Source organism: Apteryx mantelli, chromosome 1 (assembly GCF_036417845.1).
Source record: "Apteryx mantelli isolate bAptMan1 chromosome 1, bAptMan1.hap1, whole genome shotgun sequence".
Lineage (NCBI taxonomy): Eukaryota > Metazoa > Chordata > Aves > Apterygiformes > Apterygidae > Apteryx > Apteryx mantelli.
Window position 1 is genome coordinate 131,528,348 of NC_089978.1, and position 23,853 is coordinate 131,552,200.

A 23,853-nucleotide genomic window follows, 5' to 3' on the forward strand; every position below is an offset into this window, starting at 1 on the left:
GTATCTGGCAGTTTTGTAAGCTTACAATGACACAGTTCATTCTGAAGCAACATGAGTACTTATCTGGCTATTTATTTTTTACTGGACTGTACACACACACCAGCCAGCAGAACACTTTCTGCTCCTGAGGGCAAGCTGAGAAGTTGCCTCCAGTTCACACTTGGGAATCAAAGGGATGAGCTTTATGCTTCCAGAATCCTGTCTGTAGGCTGACAAGATGGTCATTTTTGTCAAAGCTAGCAGCCTGGTGAACTTAAAAGAATTAAAAAACAATTTTCAATAGAAAGAGTCCAGAGAGCTTCTAGCAAATGACAGAAAGAGGCTCCATGGAAGAATAAAAAGCAGCTGGCCTCCCCAGACTGAGAGAGTGGTTAGCTCTAGGGAAAAGCAGGCATAGGCAAAACATGTTTTATTGTTTTAATAAGTAACTTTCCTTCAAAGAAACAATTTGCTCACCACTACCAATAGCCATCTGCTCCTGCACAAAGATATATAGGATTTATGGCTCATCATACCTGCAGCTAGGGAAATGAAGCCCATGGCCCATTCTGAAAAATTGAGAGGGAGAATCAATTGCTTCCATTTCGAGTCAGGGAAAGAGTGCATTTCCAAGAAAAACTTAGATACGATTCACTCAAAATCTGTGATGTCAAGGTTCTGAGTATTTTCATATACAGGACACACAAAAAAATCTGACAGAATACCTTCTCCTGATGATGAAAACATAGACTGAGTGAACAACAGAACTTTTCAGATGACTGGTAAAGAACATACAGAGAACGTATATTGTATAGCAAATCCAGCATAATTCGGCAGCAACATCTACTATCTGTTGGATTTTCCGTCTCCTTTGCCAGTTTAGTCAGTGACAACCACCCCCTTGCTGTACAAAGATAGCTGAATGACAATTACTACTGCCTTCTATCAAAGGTCATTTCAATGTTGGACCATATGGTGAACAAAAAGTAAACTCTATCTCATCTTTTATAGAGAGGAGGAGAATCCTCCTCCTTTTCTTCTATGCAAGAAAAGTGACTACAAGACAAACTTTGTTGGGAAAGAAATTATTCACCCTTTAAGAATTACAAACTCACATCTTTCAGTACTACACTCACGTGGGCATGTGTTTGTGCAGAGAAACATGGCTTTCAAAATGTTAAGAGTAAACCATAAAGAAGAAATCTGGAGTTATGCCCTTTTCGTGGTTCACAGAGAAAATATGAAAGGCCCATTTCTTAATCTTCCTTCAAAGGAGGCTTTTATATTTTAATATATTTTATAGTATGTATAGTATAGTACATATATAGTGTAGTATATTTTAATAGTTAAATCCTGGTTTTATCTATTTCTTTCCTCAAAGATACTTAAAACATGGAGACTGAAAATGGATAAAAGAGTTTTAGTTAGACTCACCTTCCAGTGTATGGGTGTGCCTATCCACCATGAAAGGCTAAGTAAAAGTTTCCTATCTTCCAAGTAAAAAGTTCAATAGAACAACTCCAGACTTCACATTGCTGTCAGATCAGACAAAACTTTCAGAATTCCTTATTACTTTTTGCTAACATAATGACAGCCTGCCTCCATCTCACATATCTCAATAAAACAAAACAAAAACCCAGGCATGCCCATTCTTCCAATGATTTATTGTTAACCACTGCTTGCTAGTTGGGTTCAGCCATTATATGTACAATTACAGTACACACTAATGCAGAAAAAAGCCGCACTTTTCTACTCTACAGTCCACATGATGACTATAAACAAGGAAAGAACAGTATATTCCAACTGAAAGTAAATCCTGCCATGACTTTTGTCATTGTTCTGCCACGACATAGAGCAAAAATGTAAGCTTCTTCCTAGAATGTGCTGCTTCTTCCTGATTAAATGACTCCAGGCTAATTAAACAGAAAGGAAGAGAAACTTCACTAACTTATCACCTCATTTGTGTCCCGCTGTTTGAAAAATCTGCCTAGTGTCAAAGCAGAGCACATAAGTAAATGACAGTAGAAGAAAACTGACACAGTTAAAGATCAAAGAAAAGACAACATATTACAAGAGAGAAATCTATGCTGCCTCAGCTCATGTGACCAGAACATATGCACCATATGAGATGGAAAAGGACCTGGCTGAATGCTCTGAATGCTCAAATTTTAGCCACCAAATCAGCAGAGCTAAAGAGAATATGAAAAAGGAAGTCATTAAATCTTTCAGGAACCAAATGCTATGACTGTTCCTTCCCTCAGCTCTTGTCATGCAACTAAAGTACCTACAGGCAGTAGGTAGCATGTTTACCTCGAGACAACAAGTACAACCACATGATGTGTGTGGCTTACTAAGCATGACAGCCAGTAAGCAGATGGGAGAGAAGAGCTGGATATAAACTGAGGCCTTTGGTTCAAACATCTCTGAATTTAAAGGCACAAAATATTTCAGCCTAGTTGTGTAAATATATGGTGCAGGAAAAGTGAGTTGCCAAAAGATCTGAGCACTAACTCAGAAATATTAAGTTAGAATGAGAAATGGACAACAATTAGAGACAGGGTTTGTTAATACTTCCAAGTTTTCCTAACAATAGCTCATATCCTCTAGCATTACCAGCAATGGTTGGAAGACCCACAACAATTAGAAGACCCTCAACAACTGGAAATGTTCGAAGCAGGCTCAGAGGACTGATGCTTGACAGCAGAGGTGGCAGCCTACCTCTCCTTGGACTGCAGAGCAATGATGTCACCCCCCACCCAAACAAGTCTCTGTGTAGCTGCCTCACCTGGTGAATAACGTAGATGCCATAGTCCAGCTGCTGCCTCTGTAGGAATGGGTGGAGGTGCTCCAGGAGGTACAGTAGGTGCCTCTCTCGATTGCGGTGCGGGATGAGGATGGCCACATGTTGCAATGCTGAGCACTCTGTAGGGTGATACCGGCCCTTGGCTACCTGAGGGTTCTCCTTTTCTACTTCTTCCAGTGTGAGAGATGCTCTGAAGGTGAGTTTGCTGGCACCTCCTGCAGGAGAAGCACAGGAAGCCTTCCTGATTTGTTTCTGGTTGTGGCTAGTCCAGTGCCCTCACGAGGTACTCTGATACCAGCATAAGAAACACAGGTTCAAGCCTACAGTTCGTTTCCCTGGCTTTCGAAGAGAAAAATAGCACTACAACAGCATTACAGAAGCAGTGGAAGGAGGGGATATTGAAGTTCCACTCTACTGCAGGAGGATTGGCCAGAGATGGCTGCCAGGACAAAGAGGAGGACAGCAAAGTGGAAAGAGATGTAGGGCTGGAACCATGAGAAGCCACCACAGCTTAAAACATGAACAAAAGCATCTCAGGCTTAAGACTAGAAATATATAAGAGAAACTATACCAGGGCTCTCTCTAGCCAAATGAAATTTTCATCACTTCTTTTGCACTGATCTGTCATTCTAGCCCCTCCAAATTCAGCAAACCAACAAAAGAGAACAATGCAAGCAACTGTGAGAGTACATGGCTTTACCTTAAACAAATACATCTAAAGGTGTGGGAGGGAGGATGCACCTAGACAGCAACCTTTTGGACTACATCAGGGAGGAGGGAAGAATCCAGTTTCACAAACAAGTACCTACTTGGGCTCATGAAGAAGATGAGGACGATGACACGGTAGTGCAAAACAGATGCCTGGTGCTGCTAGCACAGGGTGTCTAAGGCAGTACAAGTGGTCTAGTAAAACAGCTAAAACTAGGAAACAAAGTCACCTATTTGAACCTTCACCATAAATCCCCCCCAAAAATTCAATGACACAATGATCCAAGTGGGAGTACTACCCCCAAAGCAGCTGTAAAGACCTTCAATTGTTGAGATAAAGAGGTGAAAGCACATCTGATAATGAAAAGGAAAGTCTCTTGTGTGGAAGAAAAAGGGAACACTATAAAGAAAAAAATAAAGAAATTGTGAAACTGGCAAATAGGGATAAGGACCATTTTTCTTTATGCTGTCATTGTAAAGTTCACAGTTTCAGGAGATAAACTGTACTCCAGCTCTGCAGATTAAACAGCTGTAAGTAGTGAAGAGAACTGTCTGCATTCTTTTAAATACCTAGTCAGCAGTCCAGAGCAAAGTTTAATACACAGGTGTTAGGTTGTTGCAGCTTTTCTGATGGACTTTCCACTGTCTTTGCACCCTCTCCTCCTGACAGCCAAGAGTATCAAGTTCAACCTACAAGTAGGAATGCCTTCCATTTCATCTTATCCCCAAAGTGGTAGGATAGGGGGTTTTGCCCAGAACACATACAAGGTGACAATGGAGATAAATACAAGCAGTGCAGAATGACTAATGGGTTTCTACCACATTCAACTTGAAAATGCAGAGGTGGTCAAGCTTCCTGACATTAAAAGCTATATTCCGAAGTTCTCCCACAGCAAAGAGCTACACCCTGCCCTACCCAGACACCCTCTACATTGCCACACTTCACAGCCTCAGCTCCATGCACTGTACTCTTTCCCCGCCCCCTTTCTTTAACAGCGACTGTACCCTACACTCCCAATCTTCCAAGTCTACCCAATGCCATCAGACAAATCTTCCTACAGGAGTTAAGGCAGTCAGTGCCACAAGTCACTACCCTCATCCAGAAGTACTTATTGCAATTAGTAGTGTTGTTATTTGGTTCACAGCAAAAATGCCAGAGCAAAAAACAGCTAGGAGAAAACCAAGTCAGCAGTACTAAGCAGATGCAATTGTTAAAAAAAAGAGGAAAACAGTATCACTTACGCAGGTATGGAGAGAGAGCTGGGCAGTGACCCTGAGATGACTGCACTGTGGGAACTTTCACAGTTGATTTGGTCGTCTTCTGACTGTCCTCTTCCTCCTCCAGGCTGGTTACCTTTCTGAAATTTTCCACCACGCTCTTAGCTTTAGGAATTGCCTGTCCAGAGTCCACGATGTAACTGAGTGTGGCCCATAGCACCATCAAACACAAAGTGACAAGCAGCAACACTTTGAACCTATAGAAGAAGTGAAGGACATAAGAGCTCAAGGCCATGGCTCCCTCTGGCCCGCAAACTGCTTCCTTAGTGCTCTTCCTGAGGTAGGCCCTTCACTGAACACTCAGTGGGGATGATATCAAAGGTCCCCAGAAAAACGTCACAGTAGAGAAGGAAAGCCGGAGGTAGGGATGGCTGCCACACTTCCTCTGGTTTTGCAGTTCATGGAGTTCTGGTGCTGTTTGTCCTCGAAATGTCAGAAAACATGACTTAACCTGGACCAAAAAAAGGAGGGATGGGAAGTTAGCTTTTACTGCTGTACCTTCTCTGGCTTCAAGAAAAGAACTTATGACAAGCCAAAGGATCAAAACATCACAATATAAAAGGAAGAAGAAGTATCTACTGGTCAGAAACTTGGGAGACTAAGCTTTGGTCCTAGCTCAGTTACAAACCAGCCGTATGATTTTAGGCAAATCAGTTTTCTTTTTTGCTCCTCACTCCCAGCCTGTCCTTTTTCAGATCAGAATGTGCAGCAGTTGTCCCATTATGTCTGTGTATGGTGCCTGGCACTACACAAGCTTAATTACCTCTATTGCTAACATAATTAACAACAGCTGCAAGGCCACAGATTCTGCTGGCCATGGGTAAAGCCAGCTCCCCTCACCACAATGAAGAACCCATGAAATTATCTCTGAAGTATTAAACTGTTTTCTTCCGAGAGAGAATATTATCAATGCTATGCTGCTATACACTGTAGTGTGAACCATATAATGGTTAACTGACATCAGAAACTATTCATTAGCTACTGCCTGACAGTACCACCTTGTGGGTCATTGCCCAGTACTCCTCTCTCACATGCTGCTGTAATGAGGAATAAACAGGACAGAGGTAAATCATCCTGCTTTCTGAAGGAAAGGTTCAGTTTTCCACAATAGGTCTGCAAGGATCCAATCCTTTATTCTGTCTCCTGACCTCTTTCAAAAGCTCCATTTTCATACAGGCTTTCATTGCCATCATACTATAGAGTTACAATGCTAATACTCTTGCCTGATAGAACATAGCAGAGAAAGAATGAAATTGCAATAGAGAGAGCTTTGATAAGGAAAATACACAAGAAAATAGCACCTGCAGAAAAAAACAAGGACTGAAGCTAAGCAAAGCAAAAGCTTGGTGCTCTCATTTATGCCCTCTGCCCTGATTTTCCGTGTGGAAAATTGTCAAAATAGTCTGTAAGGCATTGATAGCATAGGTCTCTACTACTCTCCAAGAAGTCTGAAAATGGTCTGAAACTAGCAAGAACTAGTCTTTCCTCTGCTGATACCCATTAGCTCTGTTTTCAGAACAGAACAGAAAACAGCTGCCACAGAGCAATAGCCAATATCCAGCTTACCTACCAAACTAGAAAATCTATGTAGTTAAGGACTGCCATATACATCTGCGAAATCCAAGATGATCAGCAAAGCTAAACTGTATGCTGATAGTACACAGTGCTTTCCACAAAAGGATCTCAAATCTTGTGATAAACAACTGGAAAGCAACTTTGTGAGGGGCAATCTATAATATGTATGTCATGGATATAGTAAGCTTGATTACTTATTTTCCATGGTCAAACATTCACTATTTTTCTCTTTTTTGCACTAAAAAGTATCCAGCCTCTGCACTATCCAACAGAGAAGAAATACAACCTTCAGACCCAAATACAAACAAACCTCATGACCTCAGTTGTAAAAACCTTCACGTTTACTCAGCACACCTCTTTCATACATTCACTTAGATACTGTGATAAAACCATGCCTTCCTCACTTTTTTTCTCCTATACAGTCAAAAACATCAACAACAGAAGAGTAAACTATGAACTTATTTCTCCATCTGTATCATCAGAGATGTTCAATGAATTCTTACTACAGAATTAGCTGGCAGGGGTCTTGCATACACCTAGAAGAGCACTGCTCTCACTGCTGATAACCACCCCAACAAGCCATGTTTCCCCAGACACCTCATATTTCTTTCACCACATCCCAGGAATCCTCAATATCCTGCTACAATCCCACCACTCTGGCAGGCCTCAGGAGAGTCTCACATTAACACACATATCCACATGCACACAAACAGCAATTATGTCTCAGGGTCACCACACAGGGCCCAGACTAAACCCAACCTAAGTATTTTGCAGTGATGCTGATGATCTGCTCCAGATGGTGCTAACCTTGAGTAGTATACACACAAGCCAGTCTGCACCAATTCATCTGGAAGCCCAATTCTCTTTCTGGTACCTGTCACGTAACTGTTACTTACAGCACAGGGTGCGACACATAGTGACTGAGTGCCTAAGGGGGTACAACCATTATTGCAAATCCAACTGAAAAACTTCAATATTTCTGTGGCTCTCTGGAAACAACTCCATCCTGAATATTACAAAAAAGGGAGGAAATCTGGCCTGCAACCCAACCAGATTCAGAGAATAGCAGTGATTAATATCATCACGTAGATATTCCAGAGCTTGGAGATCAATGCTGAGCAGCAAGGATCTTTCCCCCTTATTTTTTAAAAAAGGGCCACTTTAAACCCACAAAACTTCTTTTGACCTGGTCATCTTCCTACTGGTTCTGGATTTCCGTGAACAGTCCTAACAGCCTCTATGGCATTCAGAACAGAATCCATAAACTGAGAAAGGGAGAGGGCACCAAGGGAGGTGGTGTGACTAACCAATAAAACCCTACAATGGAAGAAGGCTCAGAAAGGATGGGCGAGGTGCCCATGAAGCTCAGGAATAATGTCAGATGTTACTCATTAACCACAGCTGTTGCACAGAGCACTGACTTTATCTCAATACAAAGGGGACCAGAGGGTGACCTTTGTTTTAGAGAAGCAGCTGTATCTGTTGAGTGGATCAACTGGTGTAAACTCTTCCTGAGCTTATCAAAAGAATGTGAATGTCATTCTTGAGGTAACCAGGCCAGCATGGGGAAGTGTATACATGGCTCAGCCCAACATAGAGTATAAAACCTGAACAACTACCAAAGGAATTTTGAAGAGAGCAATGGGCTTGAGCTGGCTTCAACTCATGTATCCCTTCCCAGGGACTGGGGACACCCAGCATCGTGACAGTGAGCATATTACAGAGACCGGTAATGGCAATCATATTGGTATTGTGATTGAACTGTATAAGTGTACACTTGTAATGAGATTTCAGTATACTGCTGTATCACTCTGCTAAATCAAAAAACCCATGTAATATCAAATATCTTCAAAGTAAATTTTTATATTAAACATTGCAGTCTCCATGTGTGGAATACCTAAAAGAACCTGGTCAGAGAGTACTGGACTCTGACAGATGGACACTCCAGCTTCTGTTCCTCAAGAGTGAGGGGCCCAGTGAATCTGTTCTAGAAAAGCATCATCAGCTTTGTGAGGCATGGCGGTTCTACATGTTTTAAAAATCAAAGGTTTAAACAGAACCCTCATTCCACCTTTTCCATACTAAGGGCTACTACAAACAATCATGCCTCTAGGGACCTTATTTTACAGATATCTGTTGTTCAGCAGATGAGCCCACAAGGATACAAACACTCCAAACCAAGCCAGCAGCAGCATTTTACAACTTCAGGGTGGCCAGCAAGCTGGAACCAATGCTATGATATTTTCAGATATCCAATTGTTTTTGTATCCCTTCAAAGTTTAGATTTAACATTTTGGTAATACCCCATATGCATTTACTCCCACTGTATACTTCTGAAAACGGGGCCATCCCAACTGCACAGAAAAACAAGTCGTTCTTCCTTCCTCCCTAGGGTCCTCTGAAGGCTGCCTGATCCCCTCCTGCCCCTGCTGAGGGGGTAACCATCACTGGCTGCATTCCTTTCACAGGCATTCCTCATGTCCCCCCTGAATCTGAAGACATTATTTTACAAAGGATAGGGTTTCTTTCCTGTTTCTTTTTGTTACATTGTAAATGCACCTATTTCTTTCCACTATGCACATGACAGACATAAGGTGATGGACTTTACGGTCCTAAAAAGCCTGTGACATGCAAGAAACTCAATATTCTAATTTATACTATATTGGTCAAATGAATGGCAACAGAAATTAAATCCAGGATCTCCATATATGCCCCAAATATTGGTTTGGGGATTTTTTTAACCTTATAAAAATATTACTGCAGTTGCTGTCAGTAACTGATACACACTTTATTTTGCTGATCCTCATATGAGTTGCAGGCTACAGCTGAAGTACTGAAGGAATGCCCAAAACATGCTACTGGGATTGCAGGCAGGTGGGCAGGGGAGGGAACTAAAATGTGAAAGAGCAACAGGAAAAAAGGAGGAAAGTCTCAGTTAAGAGATAAACAGCACAGATAAGGGGTAGGATTCACTTTCCATCAAAGGGAATACTCCAGTTTGCACAGAAAAATAGAAAAGAGTGATCATTGTTTTACAGTTAAGAAAAATGAATTCAAAAAAAGTTTTAAATGGGCTCAAAACAAAAAATAGATTAAATCCAGTTTAACCTCCCCCCATACTTCTAGAGTCCAAACTCGATCAATCTCCAGAATGGGTGGGGAGGAGAGGGAAGCACCCTAACTAGGAAAATGAGATGCAGATAAAACTATCACGTATCAAATATCAAAGGGAAAGAGGCATGAAAAAGGAAAAGAAAAATGAATAGAATGAGATTAAATGGAAAAATCTACAGGAAAGGAGTGGAAGACAAAAATAAGACTGAGATTTTCAATGAATATATTTTATTTCAGCTAGTTCAGCATATTTCAATATGAATATTTTATTTATGATTTTTTTCAGCTATGAAGTTTTACTTCAGACATTCTGTTTAGTCTTGTTGGCAGACATGCCACAGTAAGCCAAATGTTCAGTTATGGTGCCCTGAGAGGTGACAGCAGAAATATCATATTGATATAACTTGAGTTAAACAAGTGCTCACGGTCAAGCTCAAAACTGAAGTTAACAGGATAGTATTTGTTTCTGAATATTGCCTGCTGTAACATCAGCTCATCCCTTTCACCCAAGCATCATTTTCTAATTAGCTGTCATTTTTAATATTGTTTGCTTCATCCGATTATTTCTGCCTTTCCAGGATCCCTGCCATACATACTGAGGAAAGATTTTTGCACGACAGAAGGGATTCTGGACCATAGCTTTGTCCACAGTTCAAGTCTGTTTCTTACAGCTCAGATTCACAACTGCAGCAACTGAAGAATTATCTGCTCAAAGACCCCACCCTATTGCCCCACTACATATTATCACCCAAACAATGGGGATGCAAATAAAAGTGCAGTTGTCCACTCCCCAGTCAGAGTGGACAAAAAATTGATCAAAATCAATTTATTAAATCCATAGCCCCCCACCATATCAGAAGCAGACTGTATTTTTCTAAAAGAAGTTAAAGTAGCTACTTACCACTCATGCATAGACTGGGGCAAGCAGATCCTCCCCCATGAGAGAAATTATTTTTTCCACAAATAAAAATTTAAAAATAAACTACCCATGAAAAAAACATAACAAAATATCAGGAAGCAATCAGGAGCATCAGTCAGAAGAACAAACTTATGAAATACTTTTATATCAGGAAGAGCATGCAGATGTTAAATTGCTAAGGTACAAAGATGCTCATTTATGGAAATAAAGCAAACTCTGAACTTACTGCACCAGTCTGATTTGTACCCCCTTCACACTGAGTTAAGTAGAATATCATGTGCACAGATTTTGTCAGTTTTGTGAATGCCGTTTACAAGCAGATGTTACTAGAAGTTCACAGTACTTGCCAGTGACACATACTCAGATTTTACTACTGTCAATGTGAGTTATTTTGTATGACACCTTAAACCTCTTCTCCAAGTTCTATGGCAGTCAGAATAACTGAATGTTATTCTTGCTTAAAATATTTATACTTGAGCACTTTATAAAAGTGGCATAAATATGCATGCATAATTACAAACAATTAGTCATTTTCAACTCATCACAACACATGCAGAAGGGCATAATTAACATTTTATATACAAACACCATAGCTTGCAGTTTGGTATTTTGGTGTCTTCTATGGAGAATATAGTTTGTATTGCAACACACGGAAAGCATGAAGATGCTTCAGGTATGTTAAATGGAAAAACATACACAAATTAATTCACTCAACTTACATTATTAGTTCATAAGGTAAAAGGTATTAGTCTTTTCCTGGGACAAGGGAATGGCATGTGCACAGAAAGGCTATACTAATGAATTATTAAAAGCTGTGCCCTCAGGAATGACAGCAACTGAAAAAAAGCAGTGAAAAGCTAACACGACTTCCACCAGGGATGCAGAACCTGTGAATATAAGATGACCGTAAATGGAAATAAAAGGACAAGCATGACGTTAGGCCTTAATAAAAGCTTGTTTGGAGTATGTACTTTACTGTTCCATGCTAAGGACTCTTCAAGCTTTATCTTAGCTAATAAAAGCTTGCTTACTTTGAAAAGGTGATTTTTCACCAGCCAGTTTAAAAGACTGGTGTTCCTGGGTTGCTAAGATAACTAACTCCGACTCAAGAACAGTAACAGTTGTGGCCTTGTAAAAAGAAAAACAAGTGTTACACCCAGAGGCTAGTGATAGAAAGCCATACTCAGAGATATAGGATAAAAGCCAGAGCTATAACACATCCATCAAATTGTTATTAATGGAATAGCCTTAATAAAAATCTTAATAAAATAAAATATTGACCAGAATAGTCATGAAGAATCTACTCCAACTTTAATAAAGACCAATGGTCACTCTGCAATTTACATGAAATGCAAATGTTTTGTACTTCATAACTTTTAGAGAAAAGGAAACCCTCGCCAATTAAGCACGGGCTGATGATAAACAAATCATTGCTGATATACTGGAGAATGAAAAGATCACCGGGTCGGACAGATATTAAAATATGGGCAAAAATAATTCAAACAAAAATACAATACTAAACAAATCTTGCTATAAAGATTAACCAATAATCTTCAAGACACTGGAAAAGCAGTTCTTCCTTCTTCTATACTTGGTAACTCTGGGTATCTGTCCCTCAAATAGGGGTGTGAAAATATAGGTAGTACAACAGAATTCTTCTCGTAGCTGTCAAACCTCTCTCTAGCTAGACCTGACCTCTATCAGACATACCCAAGAACCTTTCATACAGACCTAAAGTGCAATTCATCTTATGAGATAACTTCTCAGTGAAGCATGACCAAGCCTAGTTTAGAAAGCTGCAGCTGGTTAGCTGTGCACAGCAAAAACACAGCACTTCAGGCCACAAGGTTAAAAAGACCATGGTACCCACTTCAAAATCCATGAAAAAATTAGAATGTAGTTATCCAAAAATGAAATCGGCCAGAATTTCAAAGTCAAAGGCTTTACAAAGAATGAGGAAGGTCTCTATGCATCTACAGACAGACAAATCCATATCTAGACAGACACTGCAAACACCATTCTAAACAAACTCATGATCATATTAAGGCACATAAATACCATACGATCTATGTTGGGTACCTAACATCTTATTTATATTGGCAGCTGCTCTTCTGCTCTGCAGCTTGTCTGTGAGCTCAAGCTCTGTAACCTGCTACATTTTTTGAAACACCTGACAAACCCTACTTTTCCAAGGCTCCCCAGAACTGCTCAGAATAGGCTACTTGTAGGAATCAGTCAGAAATGCACTGCTGTCTGACCACCTCAGTGAACAGGGGGGTTCAAATTCTGATCCTTGGGCTTGTGGGCATGAACACAAAGCCCTAACTTGCCCCTCTCTGCAAACAGCCCAAACTAATAAGTGAGGTTCCTGCACGGACAAGATTTTTTCAAAGAAAAGCAACTGGATTATAGCCACATTTCATTCAGGGTTTTCGCAACAGAAATACACATGCATGTGTACTGAGTCAGATTTGCTGTGCAAACACAGAGCAAACAAGCAACATATGTGCAGCCAGCTCCCTGTGCATGGGGCTGCAGGGTCAATCTGCCCATATGCAATGGTCATTTGTCTAGCAGCCTGGCTGAAGCTACTACCATAACCAAGCTGAGAGATACCCCAAAATTCTAGATTGATAGCCATTCTTTTTCATCTAGACAAAATTTCTACATAGACAAAGAGAAGGTCAGCAGAAAGATGGATTATTGGTAGCCCTGACCTACATATTAGTGAAGGGAAAAAAATATATATTATAAACAAACTTTGATATGCAACTGGGGTTGATAAACTCATTATTTTCAAAAACTTATTTTTCACTGATATGTTTTTAAATTAAAAATTTTCATTATGACAACTACTTTAAGGCCTAGATTCACATGATTATTTGTAGAAAAAGCTAAATCAGTATAAACAATATAAATAATCAGGCAGAACAATTGCTGCCTAAACTTTATTTCTCAGGTGCTTGTATTTAAAACAATTCACCCTGTATGGAACACCTGCAGAGAAGCTCTAGAGAGATCCTTTAGTTCCATGCATGCAAAATTCCTTTAGTGGAAGCTTTTTTGAATTTGCACAAAATAACCTTCCAATTCTGCCTGTCTCACATTCCCCAGTAAGGAGAGGTTCCCTATCATGCAGGATTTTCCAAAACCCTCTGCAGCCTTCTCAAGTTCAGTGAAATGCACAAATTCCACAGCTGCCAAATGGATTCATTTCAACCTAGCTTTAAAACCCCTCCTAAGTCCAAACAGGAAATGAAGCACGAAAGAGTTCCTTGAGACAGTGTTCATCAGATCAATATTGTGCAGACTGTTACTTAGTACTTTATAAGGGCCCAAATTCAAAGCAGCAAGGGGTTTGCTCTGGGGGTATCACAAATAAATACAGCAACCTTCTTTAAACCCTCCAAGAAAGAATTAAATTCTTTACAGCTGACAGGGTAGAAAGATCAATGTATACCATCAGCTTTTCTATGCAAGACAGTTCAAGTCCTTGAGTTTTACAAGTGTCTAAACCCGCTCCTTTCACAAGTCTTTTCTAGCAGATTAGTTTTTCAGTTGGGCATTAAGCTAACACATTTTAGCACCTCTTTTATATAACAGCTTTATAATCCTATTACCTCCACCTATTAAAGAAATACTAACTGCACTGAGAAATGGTGAATACATCAGCAGTAAAAAAAATAAATATACATATTAACAGTCCTCAGATAAACATCCTTTTTGCCCCACTTTTCACTTCTCAGGGTTTCAAGCCAAAAGGAAGCACATTAAATTACTCACTGTTGCTCCTGCTGCCACATTCCTCCTTCCTGTAGAGCAGTCACTCCGAGAAGTACAGAAAGCCCTATGCAAGCAGCAGACACTTTTCAGCCCTGAAACCCCACACCATAAAGAGATCTCTGTTACCTCTAACAGGCTTCAGAAAAGAGTCAGCTCAAAACTCGCAGGATGACCGAAAAAAGTCAGTACCTCCAGGTTTTCTCCAGCCCTAGAGAAGCTCCCTAGCACCGTCCCCCACGCTCCTCCCCTCTGCCCACGTCCCAGAGAGGGAAGGCAGGCAGCCTCCCTCCCTCCCTCCCTCTTCCAGGGCACCACTGCACGACAGAACCAGCACGGGGGGGCGGGGGCACTCAGGCATATCTTGATGGAGCAGCGTGCCAAAAGCAGCACTGCAATACAAATTATATCAAACCATGGCCAGAAACAAAGAGATTGTGGTTTGCTTGAGCCTATCTGAGCTCTTCTGGTACCTGTTCTATTTGGGGATTTTTAATGTTAAAACTCACATCATTCTTACACAGATCAAGCTGCCCCTCCTCACATCCACACCCATGGAGAAGCCTTGGCATTCCCATCACACCTCTCCGTATCACCTGGTCATGTCTGGTAAGCAGAGTGTCATCAATGACAGAAGCATGTACTTTATACGAGGGTCTTTAGACTGCCTGTTTTACTGACTAGTATTTCCACAAAAGGTAACTCATTATGTTATTCTTATTGTGAGGTTGCCTCTTGCTGGTGCTTTTTCCACTTGCTTTGCCCCATAACTCTCTTCTAGCAACTTAGCAGAATCAACAGCACGAAAGCGACTGAGGCTTCTCTTTGCCATCTGGCCCACGAGGGCTTTTGCAGGCTGCGAGGGCAGCAGTGCCACCATACTAGCGGTGCCAGGCAAGCCCTGATTCAGCACATGGTGCACAGCTGCCAGAAGGTGTTTCCTGCCAACCTACCTAGGCCTCCTCCTTAATGGCCATATATTAAGCTGACAGTCAGACGTTTCTTTTGGTAGAATTGCACCTACATTAGGGGAATTTATGAGCACACCTATGCCAGCTAAGGGGTGGAATTTTCTCACACTTCCAGCCAACACAGTCATAATGGCAAAATAATATAATGAGGATGAAACCGAAGTACACACAGAGTACAATGCTAGAATGGACTGTATTATAGGTGGGGAGAGAAAGGAAAGTTACAGCCTGATAACAAATGTTAATCTCCTGTAATTCACAGCTGTTTGTACTCTTTGTGCAATACATACTTGAAATGTGTGGTAGATATTTCAAAACTTTACCAGTAGGTCTTCTCTATGCCACAAATATTCATTATTAGAACTGCACAAAAGTTTTGGGTAACAACTTCCTTGTTTCAGATACTCAGTAATGTGGAAAAAAAAACTTTAGAATTACTGTATGTTTTAACCAGTGTTCCCACAGCCACATAAATTCAAATCAGCCTGGATCTTGACTTTCACTGTATCACTTCTCTCCCCATTCCCACCCACAAACTGTATGTCCTTTGTACTGGCATTAAGACTTACACAAATGTGAGGTAAGCCAAACCAGGAAGCAAGCAGCATTTTAATAGCCATCTAGGATCCTCTGACTATTCTTCCTGATGAAGAATGTCAAAAGACACAATACAACTAGGAGAAGAAAAAAAAAAGTATCTCAGCTTTCTGTTTAATAGGGACAGTTATTTTAGGAGGACAATAATAAAACAATACATTTCCAGACAATAACTGGTAACATTCTACAAACTGCCTTAAACCAATTGTAAAGAGGAAATGCACGAGCTAAAAAGAAACAGACCAAAGAGCATCTGTGGGGCCTGAGTAGAATAAAATCCATTGCCAATGAAAACATTTCAGTTGTGTCTAGAATATAAGCAGATGTGCTGACTGCACGTTCCTTTCTTGCTATTTATTACTCGATAACTGTTTGATGCTGAGTGTAAAACAACTGAAGTAATGGCAGCCCCAGCTCCCTAATGTATAAATTAAAAAATAGAAGATTTAACATACTAGGAAATAACCTAGAGGTTTAGTTTACATAAATTACTGTCTCCATGTGCATGAGCATCACGAAATAAGGTATTTATGATAGGTTTAAGCGAGGAAAGGCTTGGCAGCCAAATACAGCAAAGCCATTTCACACATGAGGAACAACAGCAAAAAAGCACTGAAAGAGGACTCTCTAAACAGCTTTAACTCTGACACACAGGACAAAGAAGAAAATCAGAGGGGTAGGTGAGATACTGAGGCTCCGGTAGGGATGCCATTGTTCTTCTGCCCCGTGTTAACCCAAATGAGGATTGCTATTCCTGTGTTCCAACATGCTTTAATTTATAATCAATGATCTGAAGAACTTGCTCAACAGTGAATGCACCGGACAAATTCTTTTGAATTTACGTCTCTCTGATTTTCCTTAATTTCTAAAGGCTTAAGATGCAATTAAAGTTTCCTCCACAGCTGAGACTTTTAAAGATCTCTCTCTTTCACACGGGCTGTCAGGTTTCTAAAGAGAAGTAAGCTTTTCCTTCAGGACCTCTTCCCTCTCTGAGGCCAATTACTTTTGCAAAAAATACAGGAACTTCTGTACTGAACTTTGACTCCTGTGTCAAGTTTAGCTGAATTTGGCCAGTGCAGGAACAAACTCACTACAATGATCACAAAAACAAAACAGAATATAGGAAATAGGAATATAGGAAATGGTAATTCATTATGATCTTGTCCATCCTAATGTTACACCCAGAGCCCAGTCAGTTGAAGGGGATGCTTGTATGGTAAACCCAGCACTCAAACACAGCTGAGTTCCTAGGCCTTTTGTTTTGTTTTACCTAGAATATCTAGCTTCCTCTTTGAGCAATTAGGGAAATACTGATTTTATATCTTCTGGTTTCTCTATATTTAATTTCATAGACTTAAACATTCCCATTTTGGAATGGCACTCAGATCACAAAGCATCAAGAAACACCTGCTAGTTTAGCTTCCCATTACTGAAGATGTTTGAATGCAGATTGATGTTAAGAGTTAACTACTAGAGTTACTGCCAAATGTTTGACAAATGTAGATTTTAAATTTCTTGAGCTCTGATATTCACATATCTTCATTTATTATAGAAGTTTCCCCTAGGATTCAATTATGTCAGATTCCCTAAAGATCAAAACAGCTGCAGCACAAGTAGACTCTATGCCTACGTATTATGTTTACCAGGGCTTTAAATTCAGAGAGGAGAGGCCTGGCAAACAAACAGGGACAAGAGCCACACTGAAAAAAAAAAAAAAAGGCTGCATAAGACAACACATTACAAAAGTCTTCTGCTAACACTGTTCTAGATAAAGCTGCACAAATAAGCAGCTTTCCAAGGGAAGAAGTTAAAAATGCACAGCAAGTGAATAAGAAGCTTAATACCCTAGAGCACTCAGTTGCAAGAGCCAAACGAGGATCATTAAATTCGTTTTACAATCCAAATACATTGCACAACTGAAATTAATTGTTAAAAAAAACAGAACTGAAAAATTCAATCCAGAATTCCAGCATCTAATAACAAAAATGGGTGGCCTCAATTTGGTACAACCAACACAAATTCACATTTTCAAATGTCTTCTCACCACAAAGAGCATCACAAATAATAGGTAGTCTGTAGAACTGCAACGAGTAGGTCTTGCAAAGGCCAATCCACCTGCAGTTACTACCTGCCCACTTTCTTTCCTCCATATTCTAATCCCACTACCAGAATTTCCATTATTACCATAAAAACCTCTGATCACTAAGATATGAAAACGCCTTTTGCTCCTGTCACAACAGCTGAAATGACCAGAGAGAGACTGAACAATGCACTACCAAAGGGGCTGTTTCTGTGGCATATACAACTAAGAGGACTTCCAAATGAAGCAGTAGAATTCATCAAAGCAACACAGTAAAACCTCACGCAGGATCCTCTAACAGGTTCATAAATCACTTTTACTGATAGATATATTATTACAAATACGGCATAAATATTTTTTTCTAGTTTGCAAGGTGCATGTGGACAAGGAGGGAGGTAGAATGAGGAAAGACAGTCACCTTACACAGACTTCCCAGCCACAACTGGCCTTTCTTTCTTTTCTGCTCCTCATCTGACCAGTGCAATCGATGGATCTACTCACTTTACAATGACAAAATAAAAGCCTGAAAGAACTTGTTTGCTAGCTCAAAACTAGAGAAGACAGTGAAATACTAATCTAAGAAAGTGCTTTAAAAGATCCATTGTGTTGCTTGAGATGTATGGCTTCTTAATGATCAGTCATGTATATTTACCTAGAATATATATCATTTTCTGGCTACTAGCACACACAGTTGATACAAAGTCTTTTCCACCCTGTACCTCAAATATTAGAGAGTGGATATACAGCTACCTGTAACACCCCCAGACAATTTGTTGAGCAAAAAGAGACATTTTCTTATACAGTCATGTTTCACTTACAAACAAAGGCCTAATTCTTGGCAAATACTCAGCGCCTAGAACATCACATTTAGATTTCTGAGACTGCCTAACAAAGAACCTATGCTTTTTTTTTTTTTTTTTTTAAATAAGCACTTACAGAGCCTTCGCTGCAAATGACCCAACATTATCATCAAGCACAAGCCAACTGAGTGGGTGCTATTTCAATATTACCGCAGAGTTTTCACTCTCCTAAGACGTAATGAACTCTGATTTTATGCTACAAAATGCAATCCAGCTTCTCCAGGCCAAGAAACACATTTATGAATGGCTCGCCTTGTTAGACAACTACAGCCAAGCCACCGACCTCACTGTAAAAGACACAGCACTGTCAAACTGAGCGCAGTCAAAGAGACCAAACAAGACAAACAGAAAACTGAACTGGCACACTCCCTAACCCCCTAAACGCTCATCATGGAAGCGGCTTTTAAAACTACAACATAGTTTAAGAACACCTTCCCCCCTGTGCTCAGTGGAATACTGTGAAAAAGAAAAAGGTAAAACAGATTTCTGCTCACACAAGAATCTCATGAATAGGAAAGCTAAAGTTAAGATTCAGCTTGGCAATATTCTACCTTCTTCTGGCAGCTGCTGCCTTGCTGGAGTGGCATCAGCCAGTATGGATGCCAGATGTCACAGACTACACTATATAAAAAAAGAACAACAACAAAAAAAGACCCACCCCCTCCAAAAAAACCAACCAAACAAAAAACCCCTACAACAATGCTAAAACACATTTCTGGACAAATTCTTCACTCATCTTTCTTTGCACAGAAAATAATATAGCCAGTTAAACTACATCTGAGAAAGGCATGGAATTAAATCAGTGCATATTCTTACTGCAGCTTTAAGTACTTCAGAATACTTTTTTTTTTTTTAAGCCAAAGGATCAGTCACAGATAGCCAAAGCCATATAGGACTGAAATTGAGGTAAGAAGTAGAGATCTATGGCTATTTAAATACATTTTAAATTTTTAGTTTACAAGTGTCTATCTGTAAACCACATTGTAAAAAGTGAAAACTAATAATTATAATTATACAAATATCATGAATGCATAACTGAGAACAGAATCCCATTCTTTATTTCTCATTGAGGTACTTCTGTATGAAAACTGCACCAGAGACACTCCAGTTGAAGTTTTTAACAATTTAACAATTTCTTATTTTTGCAGTCTTCTCTCAGTAAAGATTGTACTAGGCACTAACAATTTATAAAGGCAGCTATAAGGAAACAGGGTAGACAGCATGATTTTGTTAAGCTGTTAAACGTACAGGACCTTTTCCATATTAGAACACAATTCAGAGCTATGCAGATTTTCAGCCCAATTACAGATTTTTTTTGTGCAGGAGAAAACTTCCAGATGTACAAAATAAGAGCTCTAAATCAGATTCTTCAGGAATGCTAGGGCTTAGAACAGTGTTTGACAGGATTCCAAACTGCTTGAGCAATTCTCGTTCAAGCTAGTGATGAGCAATTGTATTCAAACAACTTCTGGCGGTAATTCTAAAAACTTACCATGGTACCACCAAGAATCAGGATACTGTTGAACCTTTTGGACAAGCAGCTAAGTAACAGCTCAGGCAGCAGGAGATAGTGCATCTCTCTCCCCCCACCGCCTTACTAGTCTCTCATCTGATCTTGCTGGGGGTCTGGAGAGCAGACTCTCTCCTTCCTCAGGGTAAAGGAGCTCCCATTCCTCTAACAGCCCTCCTGCTCACACAATCCCCAGCCACTCCACACAAACAGCAGCTGGGCTCTAGCTCTTTCCAGGAGCAAGAGACAAAAAGGAACACTCTCAGCTCAGAAGAGGAGGAGGGGAAACCTCTGCCACCCTCCATTTCCTCACCGTTGTACAAGTCTTGTCGCCCTCTCCCCTTCTAGCTGATAAATCAGATTAGCTGCAGAAGTCTGGAAGAATGAAAGAAGTCAACTACAGGACTGGAGACAGAGGTACAGCAGGGGGGACACAAGATTAGCACTGCAGATGCCCTAGCCATGTCAGTTCCTACAATTTTGGTATCGTTTGGAAATGTGTGCATTTAGAATCATCATGATTATCAGTTCAAGAGGATGAGCTGAATTATGATGGATGATAACTTTATCCCACACTTCACTGCCTGACAAATAAATACTACCCAGAAGATCTTGCTCTCAGCAGCAGCTGAGATATGGAATATGGAAATAAACATTGGAAAAAAAGAACATTTAAAGACTCCAAGAGGACACAATTGTAGCTGTAAGGTACATTCCATGTATGTATACCAAAGCAATTCCAAAAGAAAAAAAAAAAGTACAGATGCACAATATTTATAAAAACACCTAAAATACGTTAAAAATCATAAAGAAAGAGGAGATGGAAACTCTCCCCCACTGTTTTATAATATTTTCAAACTCCCATTTATACACAGCACTACAAACACAGCTTTTGAAACCAAAAAAATAGCTAGCACCATTATATAGCCTGCTGGGTGACTTTTGGCCTACATATTTGCCTGAGGAAGCAGTTTTTGAGCTGAACCCTTGCATCAAGCAGATGGTCATTTGACCAAACTTCAGAATCTTGAGGCATATCATCTTCAACTAGCAAAACCCAAGTTCGCAAAACTCATTCATACACCTTAGGGTTAGGATCATGTAATAAAAAATAAAAATCAATTATAAATAGATTGAAATCAATTTGAAATAAAAATCAAAATATTTTTTTCTGCCATACTATTTAAAAGAGAAGAACATGGAGACTCGAAAAAGAAAGACTCAAACCTTCTGAAGTTTAAGTAATAAATTTCTTGGAGCAAACTAGAAACATACTTGTGAAAATTAAAGACAGCTGTTACAAAAAAAATACAGTGAAATAACCACCTAAATCAAAAACATGTTCATGCAGATATCGTCTATCAAACTCATTAAAGGTGTTTATCAAGAACAATCATTTTTCAGTAGCGTGGATGAAAGGTGATACTTCACAGTGTTAAAGAAAGGTTAATAAATTTATCTCACTAATTAAAGAGTCACAGAGAATAAAACAAAACTCAGAAGCCCTGCTTTCCAGCATCCTAAATCTGATCAGAGTATTTATAATTAACAAAAGACTTAAAGAATTGTCATTGAGTTGCAGAGAATATATACTTTAGAGAAAGAGCATCTGACATAACACTACAAGACTTACTAATAAAAAGTAAGCATAACATTTTAAATTTAAAGAAGTCCTAAAGCTTGTTTCCTTTCTTCTTTTTTTTTCCTCTTTTTTTTAATGTTAGCCATCTCAACGGCATCAAAACTTTACCTTTCTTTTCTCTAACCCCCCTTCTTGAAAACTGAGATCTAGAATGACTCACCTATCTCTTGGGAACTTCCTTAGCTCTTCAGTGAAGGGGTAGAAAGAATGTTAAATCCATAAAGGTATCTTTGCTGCTATCTGAGTCAAGTAGGTGTTAAAAAAACCCTATCATATATAATAAAAATTATTACTCTCTTTAATAGAGTATTGCTATCATGGTGCTGTGAAAGTCTTAAGTCTACTAGGTTTCTAATTTTATCAGAGCTATAATTTAAAAAAGCCACTTTTGCTACAATTCAGAAAACAACCCCTCCCAAATACTCCTGTTAGTACTCCCACTTCTGCTTTCCCCTCAAGGCCTGCAATCATACATTCATCATGAGGAGCCCACCTGGGGCATTTTCATGAAATGAGGTCTCCGACAAACCTGTGCATGTGCCCTCTTAACCCTCTGATCATTAATAAGGATCCTCCAAAATAACACCTGGGGGAATGAGCAAAGGAGTTTACGTTACAGCAACGAGAACATTCATTTTATTGAACTGTATGACTTGCCTGTGCTTCAGATTCTCCATCTGTGAAGTGGAGGAAATAAAACCTAGTGGAGTACTGAACTTACCTTATTACAAAACTGTTCAAAAGCATCAATTAAAATGAAAACACCACTGGACCAAGTCCATCCTCCAGACTTATAATCTCTAAACCCAATATGGTAAGCACTTAAGCCTCTCCATAATTTTTTGATATGCCATTATTCTCAATTTATCAACATGCTAACACAGTAGTATAATGTTACACTACAACGAAGTTCCATATCAAAGTAAGCATTTTCAGGATCACAGCCCAGATTCTTTCCTTTGACATGTTAGTATAATTTCAAAGGTGCTACCTGTAGATTCAGAGAACGACTGAACAGTGACCAACTGCAGGATGGGGGCCAAAGTGTTTTCAACATATTAAACGTTCAAAAATATTAGGCACAATTAAACAATTGTCCTTAACGGTTTTGCTAACGATTTAAAACTGAAGTGATCCTTGAAAGCCAGTTAGCTGCTAAGATTTGGGCTGATCTTTTTCATCCCTCCATCGCCAATTTATACCAGTTTCGTCCACATTTCACATTTACATTCTTACGGCTGCAGCCTCTCCGTCATACCCATTGCAGCTGCTGGCACGTGTATCCTCATAAGACATTTAACCGAGCGGCACGTTTCCATCATTTGTCGGATTTACCGAGATTCGTACTTACACGAGCCAAACTTTAGGGCAAATAGGAGCTGGCACCGCCCTGCGAGCCCGCCCGCCCGCCGCGGCACCCGCCGCGCCGCGCCGCGCAGCCGCCCTCCACGCAGGCGCAGCTGCCGCGGAGCAACAGCGCGCCCCTCCCCCCCCCCGCCACCGCCGCGTCCGCTCCCAACGGCTCCCCAGGGCACCCTGTTGCCGTTGAGGGCGGGGGGGAGGGGGAATGGAGGCGGCGCGTCGGCACCGTTGCCCCTGGGGGCATCGGTCCCTCCTTGCCGAAGGGAAGGCGGAGGCGGGCGGCGGCCCGGCGGGGGACGAGACCCGCAGCCGGTCCTTACCTGTCAGCCGCCCTCCCTATCGCCGCGCCACCGACTCCCACCCAACTCCCCCGCCAACCATCGAGAGCGAGCCTAGAGCGGCCGCCTCCCGCCACAGAGACCCCCGCCGGAAGGATAGACCAGCCCCGCCGCGTGCGGGGGCAGCCGTTGCGCCGTCCTCCATGGCGGCCCTTGGCCACGTGCGGCGCAACGCAGCGGGCCCGCAGGCCTTAGCTGCTTCTTTGCTTTAGCAGCGCAGAGCAAACTCGGGAGGTATAATTTAATCAGCACAGGTCAGGTGTGCCGGTGTTTAAATATGCTGAGGATATTTTATGGCTGCATACCAGAGACTGTGCCAACTTCTGTGATTTCCGGG

General features: G+C 40.6%; 1 protein-coding gene across 5 annotated transcripts in view; it reads right to left on the bottom strand.

Moving 5' to 3' along the window:
- B4GALT4 (beta-1,4-galactosyltransferase 4) overlaps positions 1–23,517 on the bottom strand; it is a 33,413-nt gene extending 9,896 nt beyond the window's left edge. For 2 of the 5 annotated variants that reach the window (XM_013950194.2, XM_013950190.2), the window contains exons 1-3: positions 14,160–14,391; positions 4,733–5,219; positions 2,765–2,997 (exon numbers count right to left, since the gene is read on the bottom strand). In XM_013950194.2, the coding sequence (XP_013805648.2) occupies positions 2,765–2,997; positions 4,733–5,003 (504 nt within the window). In that variant the 5' untranslated portion in view covers positions 5,004–5,219; positions 14,160–14,391. Of the gene's footprint in view, positions 1–2,764; positions 2,998–4,732; positions 5,220–14,159; positions 14,392–23,167; positions 23,229–23,498 lie in introns of those variants that run through there. The other 3 variants (XM_067302072.1, XM_067302061.1, XM_013950192.2) reach the window with 3 other exon arrangements.
- Positions 23,518–23,853: the final 336 nt, after the last annotated feature.